We start from the raw sequence: 23,077 nt of genomic DNA on the forward strand, positions 1-23,077 counted from the left end.
CCATCTTCAAGACACATGTCAAGAATGAGATGGAATACTTTTCACTTGCCTAGATGAGTTCAGCAGAGGAACACTCGAGAAGCTTGAGAAAATCCAGAACAAAAAAACCCAACTTTATAGGCACCCTTTCCACCACCTTCAACATTCACTCCTGCTACTAACATAGAGTGGCAGCAGTCTGTCATTGCAGTAAATCACCAAGGATCCTTCCAAACCCATGACCACTAATAGCTAAAAGAACAAGAGATGCAAATGCCACTACCACTTAAGTTCCCCTTCTAGCCACATACCATCCTGACTTAGATCTGTATTGTTTTGCCTTCACTGTTGCTGGGCCAAATCCGGGACTTCTCTTCCTAACAGCATTAATGGTTCACCAACATAAAATGAACAGCAGCACTACCACTACCATGATAACAATAACAATTTTATGGAGCTTCTACATGCTATCTCCACTTCCAAGACAGAATGATACAGGAAAAGAGATGACCCTGGCTTCTTTACTTAATCCATTCCTCCCTCCACCTTAACTTCCAAGAACAGCATAAGGGATTCACGGATGTCTTTGCTACTTAGGTTTTAGACTACCCGTTCAGCTGCCTCTGAAGTAAAGGATCCTTCTCAGAGGCAATTAAGGATGAACAATAAATGTTGGCATAGTCATTGACACCAATGTTCTGTGAATGGATAAATATTTTCTGCTATTCTTAGGATGTAGTTTGTGTCATCTACTGTAACGACTGATACAAAATACTTACTCACAATCTCAGCCCTTTCATCATATCCCATTATTAGTTCTCCACTTCACCTACTTTTTTCCATAGACTTGTAGAAGGCTTTTATAGTTTGTATTTATATTCCTTGCTGGTTTTCTTTCATCATATTCTCCCTCAGTTATTTTTGTGTCGTCATCCTTTGCTGATTTCAAAAATGTTGCCAATGTTCTGGTTTACCACAAATCTTTACAGCATTGTATGCCTTTTATTTCAACTTAATACCACACTTAACCTCATTAGTTAGCCACAAATGATGCCTTGTTCTAGCATAATTTTTCTTCCTTAATGGAAAAAAATCTTTGTTCAGTTATGAAACATCTCAGGTATCCTTCTCTACCATCTTATCTTTCAATCTATTAACCCAACCCATTTTCACCAATTCTCTTTTCATACATATGTAACTGTATTTATCTAAAGTTTAAGACATTTAGTATAGACTCTCCTGTCTCACTCTCAAATTGAATTTGAAAATCTATCACTCTTGGCTAGAGGATCCTTTACTTCAGAGGCAGCTGAATGGGTAGTCTAAAACCTAAGTAGCAAAGGCATCCGTGAATCCCTCATGCTGTTGTTGGAAGTTAAGGTGGAGGGATTAAGTAAAGAAGCCAGGGTCATCTCTTTTCCTGGATCATTCTGGAGTAGGGGTCTGTCTTGAAAGTGGAGATAGCATGTAGAAGCTCCATAAAATTGTTATTGTTATCACGATAGTGCTAAGCATAATCCATCAATTTTCAGCATTATGTTAATATTTGAGATTTCATACACTAAAATGGTTCATGAAAGGAATAAAAACTGACTTAAGATGGCCACAATGGTCACCTAACCAAGCTCATGAAACCAATGTGCAATAAGCTATTACAGCCTGACCTGAAATTAACACTTAATGAAAAGGAAGAAACTCAGTCAGTCATGAAGAAACCTACATCTCCTGTTCTTGGCTTGCAACTTTCTGGAATTTTCACATATGGGAATGAATGTTGCTGCAAGAACTCAAAAACATTCTCCCATTGCAAAATCATACCGATGTGGTCTCGGGTTAAACTATAACAACGCAAGAATCTTGTAGAACTTGTAAAAACACAAATTCTTTACCTTCCTATTATTATGTTGAGAAGTTATGGTGGTGTAATCACAATGTCACTGGATTCGTCATCCAGAAACTCAAGTTAATGCATAGGGATATTGGTTCAGATTTCACCAGAGCACCAGGACACCCACTAGCTCTCTAATGTACTTTAGAAGAGGAAATTTGCCATCTTTACTTAGTCTACATTGGACTCCAGACCCAAAGCAATATAGTTAACTCTTAAATGAAATGCTGAGCAAGTCACTCCTTCTCCACGGTCATCAGAAATAGGCAATAAATGGGAGAGAGTGTTGAGCCAGTGAAGCCCACATCCCATTGAAAAATACAAAGAATAAAATACTGAAATTTCCAAACCTGGTTGAGAATTTAAGAATCCTCTTTGCTTTCGTTTCTCCTTCTGTGTTAAAAACAAAGATGTCTGAATTAGTGGACAGGTAAGTTAAGCTCAAGTACGCTACACTTCTCCTTCCCACCCCCACCACCTCTCATTTTTTTGTTCTCCTAGATAAATGATAGTTTAATATTCTAAACTATTTGATATCAACATCTGACACTAAATTATCAATGCAAATTTGTAGCTGGTCACACATCATTTATTCTCGTCCTTACTTTGGTGTACTCATTTCCAACACTGGATGATGAGGATGCAGCAACTTCAGTGCTTGTTAAACCTGCAAAACATAAATGCAAAGAAAAAAATTCCAGAAAGTAGCATATATATCTTAAATGCAAATGTTCCTTACTGACAAATTACTATTGAAAGCAAAAGTATTCCATTGAATTCTATTGCATCTTTGAGCTGTAATGCAGAACAACAAAGTATGGCAACTAATTTGAATTAACCCCCTAATAAATAACAGCTGAAGCTAAATTTCAGTATTCAATCAGTACCTTTGTGACGAGGACATTCCTTTTTGATGTGACCTTCCTTGCCACAGACAAAGCAACATTTATCTCTGTCCTCCTGCTTCCTCCTTTGTTCTGGATACGGCCTGGAAGTTCTGTCCTTGAGAACTTCATTTGTTGCTCGATCTTCCTTTAATTTCCTCGGTGTACGAATCTCTGGGTAGAATTCTTCTTCTTTTACTGGAAAATCCTTTAAACCTTCTCCATGCAGCTTTGACACTTCTTTATTTGGGGATTTAGGGTTTTCAGGTTTTCTTTTTGCTTTGGTTTCGGAGGGTTTTTGAAATTTGTCAATGAACCCTGATTTGGATCTAATATCATCAAGATTTTGTTGTCTTGTTTTGCTGTTAAAAAAATTATTTCAAGAATGCTTTGTTAGGAAACAATAACTTGCTACTGTTGAATATATTCACAGATTACAGTGCAAAAAGAGGCCATTTGGCTCACCATGCCTGCACCGGCTCTATTGCCTAGTGCCAATCTCCTACCATTTCCTGATATCCCTGCACACTGTTACTATCCAGATAAAGATTCAATGCCCTCTTGAATGGTCTAGTGTATGGAGTTTGTGACAGGAAGTTTCCTTTACAGGTGTCCAATTCTGGTTATCACAATTTAAGAAGCAGCCAAGCCCCTGAAGGAGGTACAGAGGAGATTTACAAGAATGATATCAAGGATAAGGAAGTATAGATTTACGAAAATAATAGAGATTGTTACCCTTAAGCAGAGACAGTTATTAACAGGAGATTTCACAGATGTGCTGGAAATTGAGGGGTTTTGGTAAGATTAAATAAGGAGATCAAACAAAGAGTTGTGGATAGTGGCAATAAAGAGAACAATTTTGACTGGTAGAGGACCAGTAAACAGAGGACATAGACTTAAGATAATTGGAGAAGATTGATGGGTGGGGAAGTAATTTTCTTTTTACACATTAAGTTATGATCTGAAAGGGCACCAGAAACAAATTCAAATGTAATTTCCAAAATGGGATTGGATAACCACCCGTAAAGGAAACATATTCAGGGCTGGGAAAGAGGGATGAATTGGATAATTATTTCAATGAACCAAGAGTGGCACATCATCCTCTTCTTTGTTAAATAATTCTGTGATTTATGACAATGAAACCTTTTAATAAAACCTAAAACAATGAACATTGAAAAAAACATTCAAGCAAAGTTAAAACACTCCTTCTTCAGAATCTCCTTCCTCATCTTTTTAATCTTCATGGTCTTTCATTTTGAGCTCTGATCCTTCATCCAAACTTTTCCAATTTTAAAAAGTTAGGTGCAATGGACAGTCAAAAAGATTATTTCAGAGTACAATGGGACCTTGATCAGATGGGCCAATGGGCTGAGGACTGGCAGATGGAGTTTAGTTTATATAAATGTGAGGCAAACCAAGGCAGGACTTGTCCAGTTAATGGTATGGTCCTGGAGTGTGTTGCCGAACAAAGAGATCTAGGGGTGGAGGTGTACAGTTCCTTGAAATGGAGTCATAGGTAGACAGGATAGTGAAGGCGGCGTTTGGTATGCTTGCCTTTATTGGTCAGTGCATTGAGTATGGGAGTTGAGAGGTCATGTTGCGACTGTACAGGACATTAGTGAAGCCACTTTTAGAATACTGTGATCAATTCTGGTCTCCCTGCTCTAAGAAGAATGTTGTGAAACTTGAAAAGGTTCAGAAAAGATTTACAAGGATGTTGCCAGGACGATATGAGCTATAGTGAGAGGCTGAAGAAGCTGGGGCTTTTTTCCCCTTGAGCACTGGAGGCTAAGGGGTGATTTGTCAAGGTTTATAAAATCATGAGGATCGGGTAAATAGCCAAGGTTTTTTTCCTTGATAAGGGAGTCCAAAACTAGACAGCATAGGTTTAAGGTGAGGGGAAAGATTTGAAGGGAACCTGAGGTGCAATCTTTTCACACAGAGGGTGGTGCGTGTCTGGATCAAGCTGCCGGAGGAAGTGGTGGAGGCGAGTACAATTACACTACTTAAAACGCAGCTGAATGGGTTCATGAATAGAAAGGTTTAGAGGAATATGGGCCAAATGCTGGTGGATGGGACTAGATCAATTTAGGATATCTGGTCGGTGCGGACCAAAGGATTTGCAACGCTGCTGTATAACTCTAAGACTGTAAAAGTGGCACAACTGTAACAGTGATTGCAATTAATTCATAGACTCATTAAAGTTGGTATCTTTTCCTCCAATTATCTTCTTCCTTAACAGCATTCACTCATAAGTAAGTCCGAAATTCTCTGTTACCTTGCTCAAGTGATCAATTTCCACATCTCATTGCATTTTCCATAATGCTTTGTAAACAAGAAGAAAATACATGCTGCAGAACAAATACAGTGGGCTGGAAGAAGGAGACATTTTACCTTCATGGCCTAAATTAGAAATACATAAACTAGTAAGAACTATATTTAAAGATAGCCATCTGAATGACAAAAATCAAAAGTTTACTGCATAAGCTTTATTCTTCAGTGCTAGCAGCAAAGAGTTTTGCAGGACAAATGTGAATTTTAGGAATCGGGGCACTATGTGGTGTTGGTGTGTTGTGGGACATAACCTACCAAAATTAATGGATAGGAAATCATGAGAAGCATTTGCTTAAATTCTTGATATGCATTTCTAGTTGCCAAATGTCTGTGTTAAGAATGCCAAAAAGTTTATCTTTATTTGTTTTCTATAATCCTTCTTAGCATCAACTTTGTGGTTTTACTGTGTACTTTTGAAAGGATAACCTTCATTAACTTTAAAGGAATAAACCAAATTAGCTTTAAAGGAATAAACGAAACGGTTTTATGACCACAACCTTAGCTGGGATGATAAAGACCTTTAGCCTTTAGGACCTGATTTTTCCAGAATATTACAAGTTCACATCAAATATGTATAGGAGACAATAATAACTTCTCACAAAGGGACCACCTGTTATCCTAATCCACTGGTTTGAAAATGCTAATCCAGTGGTAGGTGCCTTGTGTCAAACATTTCACACTACTGAATGATGATAAAATACCCTTAGTATTTCTTAAATGAGTCTAAATGTCCTGCCTGCACTGAATCAAATTCAGTGGTGAAACTTTAAAATGAGTCAATTAAATGATTCTCCAATCTGTAGAATTCACTACCCAAAGTGTGGAGAATGCCAGGACATTGAATAAATTTAAGGGGACAGATTTTTAATTAGTAATGGGTTAAAAGATTATCGAGAGCAAGAAATTGAAATTGTGACCAAGATGAGACCAGCTATGATCAACTAAATGTTGGAGCAGACTCGATAGGTTGTGATTGCCTACTCCTGCTCCTAAATCTTATATTCTTAAATTTGCCATTGACTGGGATGTGAAAAATGGTTTCAGATAAAAATATCTATCCATTTAGTTTGTTCAATGGCTTCTTTTGCTATGTCTGTATTTGAAGTTGAAGAATACTCACTAACACAAAGCTCTTCCCTCTGATACTAGTGTCAGCCTTATCGCCACATATCCTTTCCACGCACTCCTCACCCCCATCCTTACTGCTACGGTTTTGGTAGTAACCACAATTTTATGGAGTATTCCAGGTTTAAATCCCAGTTTCAACTGACCAAAGATCACTGACCTGAAATACCTGATCCAAAAAGCCGTCATATAAACTTGCTCAAAAAAGTAGCAAGCCTAACAGTGGGAGCAATTTAGAATTCAGTCAAGGAACTCCAAGAGATTGATTAACAGGGGAAAAACAGGTTGAGAATAAACTTGCAAGAACATTAAAGCAGACTGTAACAGCTTCTATAGGTATGTAAAAAGAAAAAGATTAATTAAGACAAACCTAGGCTCCTTACTGTCTGAGTTGATAAATGGCAAACAAGGAAACGGCAGTGCAATTAAACAAGTCCTTCTGTTCTATCTTCAAAGAAGGTAGTACAAATAACTTACCAGAAGCATTAGGGAGGCAGGGTGTTTTGAAAAGGAAATTAGTATTCATATTAAAAGAAACCTGGAAAAATTAATTGAACTGAAACTTGATAACCATCATCCAAGAATATTAAAAGAGATGACCATGGAAATAGTGAATGTTTTGGATGTTTACTTCCAAAATCACAAAGGTTGTGGAACAGTCCCGTCATACTGGAGGCTAGCAAATGTTAACCCATTATTCAAAAAAATAGTAAGGGAGACAATCAGGAATTACAGAGCCAAAAATCAGTAGTTGGGAAAATGCTGGAGTTTGTTTTAAAGGATGTGATAATAGGCACTTTAAAAAAAAATTGACAATATTACACAAAGTCACCAGGGACTTATTAAAGAGAAATCATAGTTGACAAATCTCCCTAGCTTTTTTGGAGCATAACTAGTACAATAGATGACGATCAAGTATATATGATGAAATCCCATACAAGAGGTTATTGTGTAAAATCAAAACAGACGAAAATAGGAGCAATTTACTGGCACGAATTAAGACTTGCTTAGCAGACAGAAAAAAAGCATGAATAATTGTTCATTTTTGCAGTGGGAGGCATTGACAAGTGGGTTACCACAGAGATCAATGCTTGGACCTTAACTATTCATAATGTACATCGAAGATTTGGATGACGGAATACAGTGTAATATTTGCACATTTGCTGATGACACAAAAGTAGGTGGGAGTACAAGTGGTGAGGATATAACGAGGTCACAAGGCAATTTAGACAAGTTGAACAAGTGGGAACACACATGGCAGATGCAGCAAAACATGGATAGATATGAAGTTGTCCACTTTTGGTAGGTAAAAAAGAATGGCAGAGTATGATTTAAACGGTGATAGACTGGGAAAGACTGATTTAAAAAACAACCTAGGTGTCCAATCAAGTATTTTGAATCAACCTGTTTGGACATATTGTGAAACATTTCCGGCTCAGGTGGAATTTGAACTCTGACCTTCTGACTCAGAGGCCAGACATTACTATTGATCCACAAAAGCCCTCTGGGTGTTGTTGTATACTGGTCATTGAAAGTAAGCATGCAGGGGCAGCATTTCAAGAAGTTTTGAGGCTTATTGTAGCTGTGCACACTTTGGTGAGAACATGGAGTACAATTGTGTACAGTCCTTAGCTAAAAAAAAAAATGTATATTTGCCACAGAGGGATGAGTGCAGCAAATGGTCATCAGGCGGATTCCTGGGATGGCAGGTTTGTCATAGGAGAAGAGATTGGGTCGTCTGGGCGTGTATTCACTGGAGTTTATAAGAATCAGAGGAATTCTGTTAGGGCTAGACAGACTGAATGCATAATATTTTCCCTGGCTAATGGGGTCTTAGGAACTGCAGTAGACCATTTCAGACTGAGATGAGGAGAAATTTCTTCATTCATAAGGTTGTGAACCTATGAAATTCTCTGTCACAGAAGGCTGTGGAAGTGAAGTCACTGAATATATTTAAGAAAGAAACAAATACATTTCTTGAAGCTAAAGGTATTAAGGGATTTGGGAAGAGAGCAGACCTGTGGGGTTGAGATACTGGTTGTCAGATTGAATGGTGGTGTGGGTTTGATGGACTCCTACTTTCTAGATTTCAACACTGGAAATAGCAGACTGTAGGATGACAGAACAGAAGGGTTCAGGATTAGATACGTAGGGCAGAAGTCTGGGAGACTCCCGCGCATAAAAAATTAAGAGCTGTATTTGAAGTTTTATTGAATACAACATATTGCTGTTTATAACACTAGATTATTTTATTAATTTACATAGAAAAACAGGACATTTGGCTCAATCATTCCATGCCAGTGATTATGCTCCACGAGACCTCTCCTATTATTCCTCAATGAAAAATAGACATAATCCTCTATTGTTTTCTCCCTCACATGCTTATCTAGCTTTCCCTTAAATATATCTATCCTATTCACTTCAGCTACCCTCTGTGGTCGACAGTTCCAAATTCTCACTTCTTTGTGGGCAATGATGTTTCTTCTGAACTCTCTCATCTTTTTGATTTGTTGATGACTATCTTACATTGTTGGCCCTGGTTTACCTTTATCCTGCAATTGGAACATTCTTCCTGTCTTCTTTATCAAAGCCTTTTACAATTTTAAAGATTTCTTGGAGGTCACTCTTCACTCTACCCTTCAACGAAGAGATGCTGCCTGTTCATCCTTGCCCAATAGGTATAATCTCTCAGCTCTAATATCATCTTGTAAATGCTTTTTGCACTCTCTCCAAGTGTTTCAATAACCTTTAAATAGTGTGGAGACCAGAACTATACATAATACTTCATGTGTAATCTGTGCGAGGTTCAACATAAATTTAACTTTTTTTCAATCCCATCCCTCTAGGAAGTAAACTCCAGTGCTTGGTTTGCTTTTGTTATGGTTTCATGTGGCATTTTGATCCTCTAATATACGTAGATTCTTGTTTTCCAGCATCCTTCACTAGCACTTCAATCCGGAACTCAAACAATAAAGCATGGGTTGAGCCACAGCCAGAATATGGTGTCCGTTTTGTATTCTACTGTGAAAAGATATCATGGCTATGGGTATACATAGAACAGATTCAATAGCACGCTAGCAATAAAAGGTCTTCGTTATGGGGAAAGTGGAGGCTGGTACAATTACAACATTTAAAAGGCATTTGGATGGGTACATGAGTAGGAAGGGTTTAAGATGGATTTGGACCAAATCCTAGCAAATGGGACTAGATTGATTTAGGATATCTGGTTCAGCATGGACGAATTGGACCGAAGGCTCCGTTTCCATGCTGTACAGCTGACTATGACTGAAGACACTAGGACTTACTGTTAAGATTAGTGGAGGCTTGATGGATTCAAAATTATGTGGCTGTGTTTCTATAGTAATAATTCAGAGGCCTGGACTAATAACAGAGAAAATACAAATTTAGGTGTTACTACGGCTGTTTGACAATTTCAAAATTAAGTTTTAAAAAAACAAATTTGTAAACAAAAAAATCAGCACAAGTGACCACAAAGCTACTGCATTCTTGAGAAAAAAAAACATCTGTTTCATTTGAAGAACATTACTTTTTGACTTGTTACTAGGATGCAGACATAGCTAACTAAGCCAGCATTTATTATCTATACATAATAGCCCGGGAGGAAGAAGTGGCGAGCTGCCTTCTTTGAACACCTCCTGAATCACTCAAATCCTTAGGATGTAGGAACACCCATAGCACTGTTGGGTAGGGACTTTCAGGACATTGTTCCAGCAATAGTGAAAGATCACTGATCTCGTTCCAAATCAGGATTATGTATGGCTTGGAGAGGAACTTGAAGGTGGTGGTGTTCCTATGCATCTCCTGCCTTTGTCCTCCTACATCATAGCGGTTGTGGGTTTGGAAAATGTTGGAGGAACCTAGGTAAATTACTGCACTACATCTAGTAGATAGCACACTCTGTTGCAACAGTGCGTTTCTGTTGATGTAAGTGAATGTTGAAGGTAGTGGATGGGATACCCAATCAAGAGGGCTGCTTTGTCTTGGTGTCAAGCTTCTTGAGGGTTATTGCAGCAACACCCATCCAGTTAGTGGAGACTATTCCATCATTCTTGTGCATACTAGATAGTAGACAGGTTTTAGGCAAGGAAATGTGCGATCCTTCCGTTGTCTAGCATAAATTCTTCAGGAATATAATTGCCTCTTAATTACCCTCAGAAGAGAGTTAAGCAAACTACTCACCTGCAGTTAACCACAATCTGTTCAAGTACTAACTCATAACTAGAAATGGGCAATAAATGTTAACCATGCCAATGTCAATCACATTTCCAGGATGCACTTCAAAAGTAAACAAAATTGGGAAAAACTTCTACCACTTTGAAAAATCATCACCAAAAATCAAAAAGAACTCTTTTTTGTTTTCAAATAGAAGTTGGTTGTTCAGAGACATAATGCCTCATTACATTTTATTGGCGGCAGAAGTATGAAAAAGGAAAATTAATAAATATTTATGATTCCTTTTGTGCAATGAAATCCTGCAATTCATACAAATGAACCATAATTTTTGAAATAGAATTAATGCTTCAAAATTAAGATTCACCTACATATACTTAAGTTGCCTCCGCTGTAGAGGAACTTAACTCACCTTCTCCGTATGGGGCAGTCTTTCATAAAATGACCAATTTTCCCACAAATTCTGCAGCATCTGTCATTTGGAGCTAACTTCCCCTCAGTCAGAATTTCTGGATCAAAGAAATACTCCTTCAATTAAAAAAAACAGCAAGTTAAAAATAATAATGATCATTGCATCTGCACAACAAGCAGCATTATTGGTAGTAAAAACAGAAGTTGCTGGAAAAGCTCAGCAGGTCTGGCAGCATCTGTGAAGAAAAATCAGAGTTAATGTTTCGAGTTCTGAGGAAGGGTCACTGGACTCAAATGTTAACTCTGATTTTTCTTCACAGAGGCTGCCAGACCTGCTGAGCTTTTCCAGTAACTTATGTTTTTGGCCCTGATTTACAGCATCTGCAGTTCTTCCGGTTTTTATTCAGCAAATCGCCTATAATTTTATATGATAGACGAAATATGAAATAATTATCCTTCTGTCTGAAATTATTCATGTATCAGAGAGGCTCTTTTGGGTTAAAAATATTTTCCATCAACAATTTTCTATGAGGCCTAAGTCTTTGCAAAGCAGAATATTACTCCTATATCTAGGAAGACTCCACTATTTTCTTGCAATCATGAAGAAGATACAATAAAATCATTTTATACAATAGGTGATTCTTTGTTTACCCATGCATTTTACTCTGTCCGTATTTACTTAAGGCAACTCTAATTAAACATAGGAGTGCAAGAGATTTAAGCTTCTTCCTCCATCCTACTATTTTCCTGTTTCCATCAATTAAATCAATTTAATTATTTATCTTTAAATGATAAGAAGTGATTGGACTGGCTGAAGATGTGCTGAGGATGTTTTCTAATTCTCAAGATTTGATTTTGTTTTAAAGAAGCTCTCTCTTAAGGGAAATCTAACAGCTTCAGATGATTTAAAGCAACAGAAGATTGCTTTATTTAGCATTCTTATAAATTTAGTAAACCTGCTTGTATGATTACAGTAGGTCATATTACCATCATCTGACAATAATGAAGGAATTACTGGCCAGTGCATTCAACGGATTTAACTTTTTGCCTATACGCAAAAAAGTTACCAAAAGATGTAATATAGCAATGTACAGCCACTTCAAGCTTACTTTAATCCTGTATAAGATAAATTGATTGGTAAACCTAAGGATCATCTATACAATGATGATGAAGGGAGAAAAATTAAAACTGGATAATTACTACCATGTTAACCTCCTTCCAATCATCAAAGTGATAGCAGTTTGTAATTTTTCCATGAAGCAACACTTATTCACCAGTAACCCACAGAATGGTATTCCAGCAGAACCAGTCAGGTGTAGGCCTCACTCAACCCCTCAATCTAGACATGGTCACAAGACCTCAAATGCTGCAGCAAGAGTAGCTGTCTTTGACATCCAGGCAACATTCATAACAGCGTGGCTCATTGGAATCCTATCATAACAAAGATCAATGCAGTCAAAGGAAAAGCTTCCATCGCGGTCAACAGGGATACACATGGAAAATAGATGTGGTTACTAGATGTGCCGGGGCAGCATGGTGGCTCAGTGGTTAGCACTGCTGCCTCACAGTGCCAGGACCCGGGGTTCAGTTCCACCCTTGGGCAACTGTCTGTGTGGAGTTTGCATATTCTCCCAGTGTCTGCGTAGGTTTCCTCGGGGTGCTCAGGTTTCTTCCCACAGTCCAAAGATGTGCAGGCTAGGTGGATTGGCCATGCTAAATTGCCCATAGTGTTCAGGGATGTGTAGATTAGGGGAATGGGTCTGGGTGGGATGAGGGTTGGTGTGGATTTGTTGGGCCGAAGGGCCTGTTTCCACACTGTAGGGATTCTATGATTCTATGATGAAGTCAATCACCACAGCTCTAGGAAATCCTTCACAACAGCCTTGCTGACTCCACAAAACTCTGCTACTTCATTAATAGTCTTTCCTCCCATCATAAAATCAGGATTGGGACTGTTTGCTGATGATTTTTGAAGGATCTTGTCTCATTCAGAGCTTTATAATCAAGAAACTAGCAGAAACCTAGCTAACATCAAACTTGCATTACAAGTGACAAGTAACATTTGCACCACAGAAGATATTCCTCATCTTGAACAGGAGCAAGTTCAGTGATCTCCCAATGATCTTATAATGACAATACAGTTGCAGAAATCCTTATAGTTAAAGCTTTGAAAGTTAACTAGGATTGACATGCTTGGACTCTGACAAGCAGTTTATTCATGTTAGCTATAGTTCTAGCCATTGGAGGGTTAGTTTACAAATTTTTTTTTAAAAGATTCATTCACTTTTTCTGGGACCAACTCAAAATATTACAAAAATTTACTGATTTATCTTCAGTGTTTCATTATTTAGGCACGAGATTTCACGACCTCCTTCCTTTAGCTTTTGGCTAAGCTCCTTCCAATTTATTTAGTGACCTCATGAGTCCAGATTTGACAGCTGCAGCATAGACTTCTCTACAACTCCTGAGAGGTGACTTAAAAGGTGAAACCACACTGATCTCACAAACATTTGCTGCTTTAGTTTCCAAATGGAACCAGGCTCAATGCCAGACCTCAAACTGCAACAGGATTAGCTGCTTTTTATGGAGGATTACTGTAATTTTTTTGCCCTTAAGCTTCCTAGCTAAAGATATCGTCCAATTGTTTGTCATCTTCATACCTACTCCCAATCGCAGCTGTCTCATGGATAATGAATCTATGATTTATTTTAAGTGTACGTTTAAATTTATGTTTTGATTTCCGAGAAGCTGTATGCTACACATGACCTTAAATAAAATAAAATGAACTGTGGATGCTGGAAATCAGAAACAAAAGCAGAAATTGCTGAAAAATACTCAGGTCTGGCAGCATCTGTGGAGAGAAAGCAGAGTTAATGTTTAAGGCCCGTTGATCCTTCTTCAGAACTAATTTTAGTGAAGAAAAGGATGGTAAATATGCTGAAGATGGGGTGGGGGGTGGTGGAGGGAGGGGGAAGGAGTCCAGACAGAGAGGAAAACAGTTCAGCAGACAAATTAAATGGGTAAAGTCAGCCTGGGAGAATGAATAGCTGCTAACGGGAACCCTTAGTGGCTGACAATAGGTTGTCTGTAGTAGCAGCCCATTTGAGGACATGGTTTGGTGTGCTGGGGTTGGGATAATTACATGGATGAAGATGCTCAGGCCCAAAAATTACTAAACTTGATATTGAATCCTGAATGCTGCAGGGACCCCAAGATGAAAATGAAGCGCCGTTCTTCCAGTTTGCACTGAGCTTCGCTGGCCTAAGACAGATGTTAGCCAGCAGTGTGTTGAAGTGGCTGGCAACAGGAAGCTCAGTGTCATTTTGGCGGACAGAACATAGGTGTTCTGAAAAGCTGCTGTCCAGTCTCCGTTTCGTCTTCCCAATGTACAGCAGACCACGTAAGAACTCAAACTGACATAATCTTTTAGCAGCTTTTCCAAACATCATCAGTCATGCCTAATGGATGAGGTCCAATTGTATTCACAAAGATCAACGTTTCAGGTAGAAATCCAATTTAGTATAAATTAATTCCAAAGCTTTCCTTAATTCTTGGAAACCACTTGAATAACTTATCCTTTATTGGAATAACTGCAGATGTCATGTCTCCAGTTCTTTAGTGAAGCAAGCACACTGGCTATTTATGATTTTATCTTTCTAGCTGTTAACCCGTTAAGTCATTGTGGCCCCTACCTTTTATCCCCATTTTCTATTCTTAAAACTTTAAAGCTAAAAGGTATATTTTAAAAAACATATGAGCTATGGTATTTGGTATGTATGACATTTCGTCTTGAGGAAATTAGGACTAAGCAATTAAATGTGACTTTGCCAACAGCACACATAGCCTGAAGTGAATTTTAAATTCCTTAGATTTATGCATAAAAGTGTTGTAAAAGAATCTTTTGCTGATGCAATTACACCACATTCTTTCATTTTTCATACATCTTGAAATGCAATAACAACAAAGATTAAAGACACAATTTTCCTCTCACTGGATAAGGCAAGGGAAATAATCGGGCGAATTGGCCTTGGAGAGATAAGGACCACCTTCTTGCTACTTCACCAATTAAGGTCATTTTAATTAACCTGTTCAGACATGTTCAGATACACAACCAGGGCAGGTGGAATGTGAACATGGACAACATAGTCCAGAGCTTGGGATACTACCACTCTGCCCCAAGATGCCTCCTCACCAATTAAATGCTGAGCAAGGAGGTTCAGTGGGGAACATTCTGGACTTGGCAGCTATTAAGGTCCCATTTGGTCAATTAACAGCCACAAGGCTTTGAATTCACCACCTGCCTGATTGTTTGCCTGTTGGGAAGGTAGGTAAAGTGACTAGTTTCCTGATTAAAATAAAACAAAGAACTATAGATGTTGGAAATCTGAAACAAAAATAGAAAGTATTGAAGAAATTCAGCAAGTCTGGCAACATCTATGGAGAGAAAAACATATTGAACATTTCGAGTCCAGTGAACCTTTGTCAGAACCAGTCGTGGGGTGTGTCATACTGGACTTGAAACATTAACTATGTTTTTATCTCTCAGATGTTGCCATACCACTGAGTTTTTACAGCGCTTTGTTTTTGTGGCTGATTTTCAGACTACGTAATCAGGGTGACCTGCCTGCTGCCTTTTATTCTTTTTTCTTGGGGGGTGGGGGTGCTCTATTTGTCCAATTTGGGTCAACTGGAGGCATGGATGGAGTCAAGAGAATGGCCTCTGAAAGCCACTCTCTGTCCATGCCTCTGACACCCTCTCCACAGAGCTCCCACCATGCCATTAGATCCCCTGAAGGGTAGACCTTGACTGAGTGTTTTAAGGACCCAGAAGCTGCCGGTCTCTGACTGGCTGGCAGCTTTTGGCGAGCCAGGATGGTACGGTCAGCTCTTAACAAGCTGACTGTGGCAAGATCTGGTGAGATTTTCTTGCGGGGGTGGAGGACAGCTTTTCAACCCCCTAACACACCCACTTCACACTTCATCTGAAAATGTGAAAATCCTGGCCTAATTTCTGTCAGGTCCAAACCTATTTCTGTTAAAACTGTTGAGCATTCGTCCCTGTATTGAATGGTGCTTCTAATTATTTTGAATGTGCATTTGAGTATGTGCTACTCAATCTTGGTTCCAATTTTTGACAATCTTATTCTTTTAAAGAGTTTCCTTCCTCTGAATTATTTTTCACTACTTACCTATTTTGCTTTAATAATGGTATCATCTTATTTTGCTCCTCCTGTGTAGTTTTGGTTTAAATCATCTTGCACATTATTAACAGAAAGGAAATTAGCCACAATCCTATTCTGATTTATTGTCCATCTGCCTTGCATAGACTGAGGCTCAAAATAATTTCCATGTCCCAGAAATTTTAACTTATCCTCTGCTGCTGTGGTTTGCAGTCCAAAATATGCAATTAAATGTGGAAATTGCTCTTAGTGATGGTACACTTTTCTACAGTATGTTGAAGCCCCTGAACACTGTAATGAAACAAAAAATTCTATCTTAGCACCAAAGGTTTGCTGTAAAAGCCTTTTAAACAAACCTTGTTGGATGACTAGCTTTTTAAATGGGATACTAACTTTATAATTTTAATAATGAAGGCCTTAAGTCCTAAAAAATGAATTTTATATTTGCGAAACATCAAATTTCTCATGATAATTTCCGTGTAATAAATGTATATTTTTAAAAGTTTTTATATTTCCATTTGCACATTAATCCCATGCGCATGCCACAACATTTCTTTCTCTGTAAAACAATTGAAAATTGTCAGATAACAAGTTTTATTTTAAAAGTTCTTTGTTTGCTGTCTGCAAGAATACTTTGTTTGACTGACTGCTTAACCTGTTTGATGACCTCACTGTTGCTGAACACTTGGAGACTCTCCTGATTCGGCAACTGTTTTATGAGCTCAGAAACCTCATGTTTCACCATAGTAAGGGACAATTACAGCATGTCTGGTCATCATGGATGCACAAGGCCTCCTATATCATGCAGATAATGCTTTAGTTGTTCTCCAATATTAAACTAAACTGGTTTCTTTGAAATGTTCATTTGAATTAAACACAACAGCTCCTCTTATCATTTTAAGCCACTGTACCTGAAAGCTGAACTCCCCTTAAGGGTGTACTCTTGCTGAGGCTAAACTCCACACACTCTTGACTTTTTGCACTTCACTGGTTTCTCACTGCTCAATGGTCAAAGCATTGATGGCATATCAGATGACACTAATTAAAAATTAGGATGTGAGAAATAAGTAGGGAGGCAGAATGTTTTCTTTGAATGTCTAAAAGATTTTAGGTTACCAAGGAAGTCCACTGAATCATACAGTATATTAAGAAACAAAAAAACTGTTAATGGAGAAATTTGGTACAAAATGACAAATGCTAGGAGCAGGATAATCATTGAAGGATAAAAGGGATCCAATGATCTAAAAATTCTTACATTTCTTATGACACGAGCTATGACTGCTTTGTTAGAATTAGATCAGAGCAATTTATTTTAAAAATATCTCTCATATATGGGAAGTAAGAGTTCATAGCTTTACTTACAGGATAAAATTACTCCTAAAATTAAAGTAAGATTTTCTCCCATTTTCCAAAATAAAAGGAAAACCACTTCATCTATTTGCATATATAGAATATATTTCCCTTGCCAAACTAGCCGAGTAAAATACTATAATAAACAGAATTGATGTTAAGAATGTCAAGTTCAGTATGTGAATTTCAAGACAAACTATACAACATACCATAACTGTAGGATATTGTTTTGGGATGAATTTAATTGGAGTTCCGAAAACTTTTCTTCCATTGATGAAAGCTTTCATGATAAAATGTGTCACTGGAATAACAAAGAGCAACCATCTATTTATTGGACAATATTCTCAATATGGAAAACTTTTTAATAGGAGACAAAATGCAACTTACTCTTTCGAGACAATCCAGCTCCAAGATTATGATTGAGGTCAAATGGATCTATTTCAAACAAAAATCTTTTGATTATATCCTTAGAACACTTAGTTTTGTTCATAATCAACTCAGCCAGAATTTAAAAATCTAATATACATTTGACATCAAAAAAATGTTCAAAGAAGGAACTATACATGATCAAAATGAGTCATGCTATGTGATTAAGTAAAGGTCACATAGCCTGTTCATCCGAACATAACGCAGCACAATCTTTAATCAACTGTACGGTCAAGCAGTCTTCTGCAAGAGGTGGTGAAAAGAGAGAAAAACCATAGGCCAAATTCTGGAAATAATTCTCAAAAAAATTCCTCTCCACCCCTCAAAGTTCCAGGATGCTGCCAGACTAAAAATACTACTCACTGCTGGTCCAGTTAGCTACAATAGCTCAAGTTGTCTTCTACTTACGAGAACTAATTTAGCTCCCCTTTAAAAGCCTTTATTAAATTAATGTTCACTGCACAGTCTAACTTTGTCTTTTCTTCGCACCAGATCTGAGTATTCCATTCAAATAACCTAAGCTATTTGAGTATAGCCTGAAACACTGGAATTATATTTCCCGGAAGCCTAAATTTATGCAATGTAATAAGCTTCAGTTTCCCAAACCTGATGTCAATCTGGAGCCTTCCTTTAGGTTTCAACATCAACCACCATTTGAGAACAATACTGCACATAGTACTCAAGACACAGCTGTAAGTTTCTTATATTTAAGAAAGTTACACACAGTCAAAAGGTAGTCACCTCTGAGCAAACAGTAGTACATGTGAAAAAGGACAAGGCCCTTGTAGTGCTTCATGAACTAAGTCTCTCCCCAGCTCCATCACCTTGAGCACATCACCCTACATTGAATAGTAACTTGGCTAATTGATCTTAATCTGGTAATATCACTGTCACTATTGCATAGACATTCCTTCCATCATACGGACTCCAACATCATTGCCAGATCACTGAAATCAAGATGAGTTACTGAACGCAAGAACAGAGAAACACAAGTACCACCATGGCTGATCTTGGGTTTCAAGATTACTTTGCCACCCACTCCCTACATCCGTAGATTTGAGCATTCACAACCCATGATGGGTGGAATTCTAAAATTTCACAACCTTATAAATGAAGTAATTTATCTTCGTCTTAACCCTACTGGTTTTCCTTTAGCATTATCTCTTAAATGCTGCGTGAGAAAAGGAATTCATAATATCTGCAATCACTTAGACTGTTCCCCTCCACATTTTGCTTAATCAAATGATTGAACAACTGGGTAATTAAAATTCCCAATGCGCACACACAACTTAATTCTATAGTCATGAGGGTAAAGGCACTCACTGTGCCCCTCAATCCTTTCAGACACAGGAGCACACACCTTTAAAAATATCAATTAAAATTAGGTTGTATCATATAAGTGACAATGAATCGTTTTTCCAAGAATTACCTTCTATAACAATATATTTAGAAGTCCATTGCTTCTTAAAGGTTGTGAGGAGAGCCTTTCGCCTGATGCTGATAACATGTTCTTTAAAATCAAACTCCTCTGTGTAGAATCTGAGAAGCCCTAGCCACAACTCTCCTACAGACTCTTTATTTTGTCCATAGTCTGGCCACTTGTCTTTCTACAATAATAAATTTGGAAAGAACTGCATTAGTATTTGACAAAATAATAGTTTCTTTGAGGATGAGCTTAGCAATAAGTCCCAACCAAAAATGTGAAAGGTTATCCCAGAATAAAAACTGACTGAAGTGAAGAAACTAAAAATGATTGGTTTAAAAAGAACCATGATTGTTTAAAGATAACTTACCAGTTCATCCAATTTATCAAAGTAATAGACATTCCAACCATCAATGAACTGTTCTGGCTTTTTTGTTCCATTGAATATCTGAAAATTTGTGACAGTTAAGTAGTGGTAATTCTACAAAACAAACTCATTTCTTGTACACACAAAATTGCACATGAACTGAGTCTTTAGCCTTTTATGGACACAAAATTATGAGTCATTTACTTAATTTAGAAAATACAAATTGTACTTATTATCTGTATTTTCAACACTGTGTATAAAACATGTTTTATTTCAATCTACGATACAATTCAATGCTATTCTGACATTTTAAAAAAATTAGATGTCCAGAAAATTAAAATATTAGTGACTCTTTACTCTGAAAGAACAAGGAATTTTTGAGGACAAGACTTTGAATTTAGTAAGTAAATTTAAACAAGTGTGTACTTCTGAGGAGGACCTTTGTTAATTCTTGCATACCTCTTGAAGGACAGGAATTACTGGTGGTTTCCTTTGTTGTAGGAAGTAAAGTGCCATTAAGGTGTACGCATATGATGAGAGACTGCCTCTAGATGCATCTCCAATGTCACAAATCTATTCAAAATGAAACAAATTTTTACTACCTGACATGTATAACTTCAAGACAAGACAAAGTATAGTTTGGCATGACAAACTCTCAGAGTATATATTGAGTCAATTGTTCCAAAGTTCAAATGATCATTTTTAAAACAGTATCAAATTAACATTGATGCACAGAACAAGATTAGACTAAACAATGAACTGTCTTAGAAGTTTCATCTCTGAAAATAGAGACAAGAACTTTAATCAATTCTGACAGACAAGAATAAAAGTACAGTTACCTTAGCAAAAACCTTCATGGTATATCCTAAGCATTTCACTCTGGGATCAATTGCTGCATAAGAGGCCAGAAGTCCAGTGTTATGCAAGGCCTGCAGAAAGAACATTGATTCAACAAATCAAAGATGTATATTTGTATTTATGAAAAGAAACACTGAAGCAATCATGCAATGTTGGTTGTAATCGTTAAATAAATACAATGGTGAAATGAGTTAAAATCAGAAACGCACTATATAAACTGCCTATGGTAAATAATAAAGGTCTGATACATAAAAACTGGCCCCTGAACAAAATATTTAAAACATTACATTTAAAACAAGGTCTACTGGAAAGTTTTTGTTAATATTGCATTTAATTAACATTTTTCTTTCTTACCAGAGTGTTATACAAACTAATATCGCCCTCAAGGCCACTTCTTACATGGAAAAATTTAACAATTGGAACTTTCGCTGTTGTAATGGGCAGAATGCTCTTTAAGCCTAGGAGTAGAGTTTAAAATTGATGATTACAATTTCAAGTTAGCAACCATTATTGTTACCAATTATGGTCATTATTAATAAAAAAAAGTCAAATTCTAAAAATCTGGAAGTTAGGAATACAACAGGGCAATCAGCATATGGAAAGTATATGTCAATAATACTGGACAGAGCTTTTACTCGGGAGTTTGACGCACTAATGGAATCTGTGGAACCCTCTGTGTGGGTGTGCATGCTTATAGGGGCTGGCATGCATTGGGGGGCACAAGTGCGCAGGTGTGTGTGTTCTTGTGTGTGCGCACACACGCATGCAGGGGATGGTGCGGGTGGGTGGGTGGGGAGGGGAGGGATTTGTTGTGAGATATTGGATTCAAAACATTAACCCTGTTTCTCTTTCCACAGATGCTGCCAGATCTGCAGACTTTCTCTGTGTTTGTTGCAGATATCCAGCATCTACAGCACTTGCTTTTATTTGAGCCTGAGTGCTTGGTCCTGAAATGTTTCACTTTTCAGCAATGATCTCTTTTACATGGGCTGAATTTCCTCTCTAACAACAGATTTTCTTATATTAATAGAACTGTGCAATACCTGGATGCTTTCTGAGCACTCTTGCCAAATCCTCTATAATCTTGATGCAGTTTAAACCCTGCGAGAGAAGTGAAGAAAAACTTATTATAATTCTTTCATCCTTATCTGCTGTTTAGAGCTGAAGCCATATGTAAAACGTTATGTTCAAAAGTAGAGATAATACAGCACGGAGCTGGAGAAACACAGCAGGCCAAGCAGCATCAGAAGAACAGGAAAGTTGACGTTTTGGGTTGGGACCCATCTTCAGAATTTTCTGAAGGGTCCTGATCCAAAAAGTCAACCTTCCTGCTGCCTGGCCTGCTGTGCTTCTCCAGCTCTATACTGTGTTATCTCTGACTCCACCATCTGCAGTTCTTGCTATTTCTGATGTTCAAAAATAGTATTTTTTAAAAAGAAATGAGGTCAACCAAAGTTAGAGGCAAAGCAAATAATGAGTAAATGCAGTTCAGATTCTGGTGTATGGATTTAGGTAATTGAGCTAGCAGCTGGAACAAGAAACCCAAAGGGGCAGCATATATGTTTAATGGACAGTAATGAAATTAATGAAAAAAAATTCTGACTAGTAAAAATGGAGGACCAGAAAAAAGTTGCAGTAGCAGAGATGAAAGTTATATTACTATACAATCATTAGTCATAGCCCATTAAAATCGTGGTGTACAGTTTTGGTGTTTAGTCTTAAGAACATCATCCTGGGCTTTGTAGTCAGCGCAAAGTAAGAGTGATTGCTGTTGGCCACGAAAAAAAGTGTCCACAGAACATTTCTGCATTAGGAACATCTGGTATCACACAGCATTTTAAACGTGATAGCAAATCAAAGACATCTCTGTTGCTGCAAGTCCAAGAATTAATCAGTCACTCAGTAATTTGGAAGAATTCACAAACAGCTAAACTAAAGCATTTAAAATCCTCCACTTTGATCTAAATATTCAAATAATAAAATAAATATATGACTCTATTACAAATGAAATTTAAAAAGCGTTATTGACAATTCACTAACATAGGTTTCACTTTTCAGGACCTTTAAGGCAGTTTAGCAGTAGTTATCAAGTTTATTTGCCATTAAAAATCCTAGAAAACCTCATGCAACAAGTGAAACTTTTTTCTGTTCTTTATTTAAACAGCAATACGAACAATATTAGAATGGAAGCGCTCATGACTGCATGGGAGGCACGGAGTCTTGAGGAACTCCTACACTATACTCTAAGGATTCTGTAATCACTCAACTTGCCCTGAATGCCCAAGTTCCTCCGTTTCACCTACAACTTCCAGATTTTTACATTATTCTGGGAATGTCCAAATGTCCAAAGTTGTTGTCAGTCTCAGTGGACTAATAATGGTCAACGCAGAAGGTTTCACTGTCATTGCAACAGCAGAGTCAGGACCAGTAATTCTTTCCTTAGGGATATATAGCCGAATATGATTATTTCCTAGGTATCAGGAATCTATTTTGAGGAAAAATCTGAAAGAGCTGAACCATCAAAATGACATCTTGGAGTTTTCCAGATCAGATCATATCGGGGGAGGAGAAAGTGTAGTGGTAATGTCATGGCACTAGTATCCCAGAGGCCCAAACGAAAACTCTGGGGCAAGGGTTCAAATCCCCAAATGTCTAGTCTTA

General features: G+C 37.6%; 1 protein-coding gene across 1 annotated transcript in view; it reads right to left on the reverse strand.

Annotated features, from left to right (window-relative positions):
* The window catches only part of tut7 (terminal uridylyl transferase 7), a 79,939-nt gene that overhangs the window by 3,935 nt on the left and 52,927 nt on the right, over positions 1-23,077 (reverse strand). Inside the window, exons 17-28 of the mRNA XM_048620959.1 lie at positions 21,460-21,517; positions 20,771-20,874; positions 20,398-20,487; positions 20,018-20,131; positions 19,562-19,639; positions 19,198-19,375; positions 17,730-17,777; positions 17,552-17,643; positions 10,814-10,929; positions 2,755-3,113; positions 2,473-2,534; positions 2,218-2,260 (exon numbers count right to left, since the gene is read on the reverse strand). Of these exons, the coding sequence (XP_048476916.1) occupies positions 2,218-2,260; positions 2,473-2,534; positions 2,755-3,113; positions 10,814-10,929; positions 17,552-17,643; positions 17,730-17,777; positions 19,198-19,375; positions 19,562-19,639; positions 20,018-20,131; positions 20,398-20,487; positions 20,771-20,874; positions 21,460-21,517 (1,342 nt within the window). The remainder of the gene's footprint in view (positions 1-2,217; positions 2,261-2,472; positions 2,535-2,754; positions 3,114-10,813; positions 10,930-17,551; positions 17,644-17,729; positions 17,778-19,197; positions 19,376-19,561; positions 19,640-20,017; positions 20,132-20,397; positions 20,488-20,770; positions 20,875-21,459; positions 21,518-23,077) is intronic.

This window comes from Rhincodon typus, chromosome 3 (assembly GCF_021869965.1).
Source record: "Rhincodon typus isolate 14 chromosome 3, sRhiTyp1.1, whole genome shotgun sequence".
Classification (NCBI taxonomy): Eukaryota; Metazoa; Chordata; class Chondrichthyes; order Orectolobiformes; family Rhincodontidae; genus Rhincodon; species Rhincodon typus.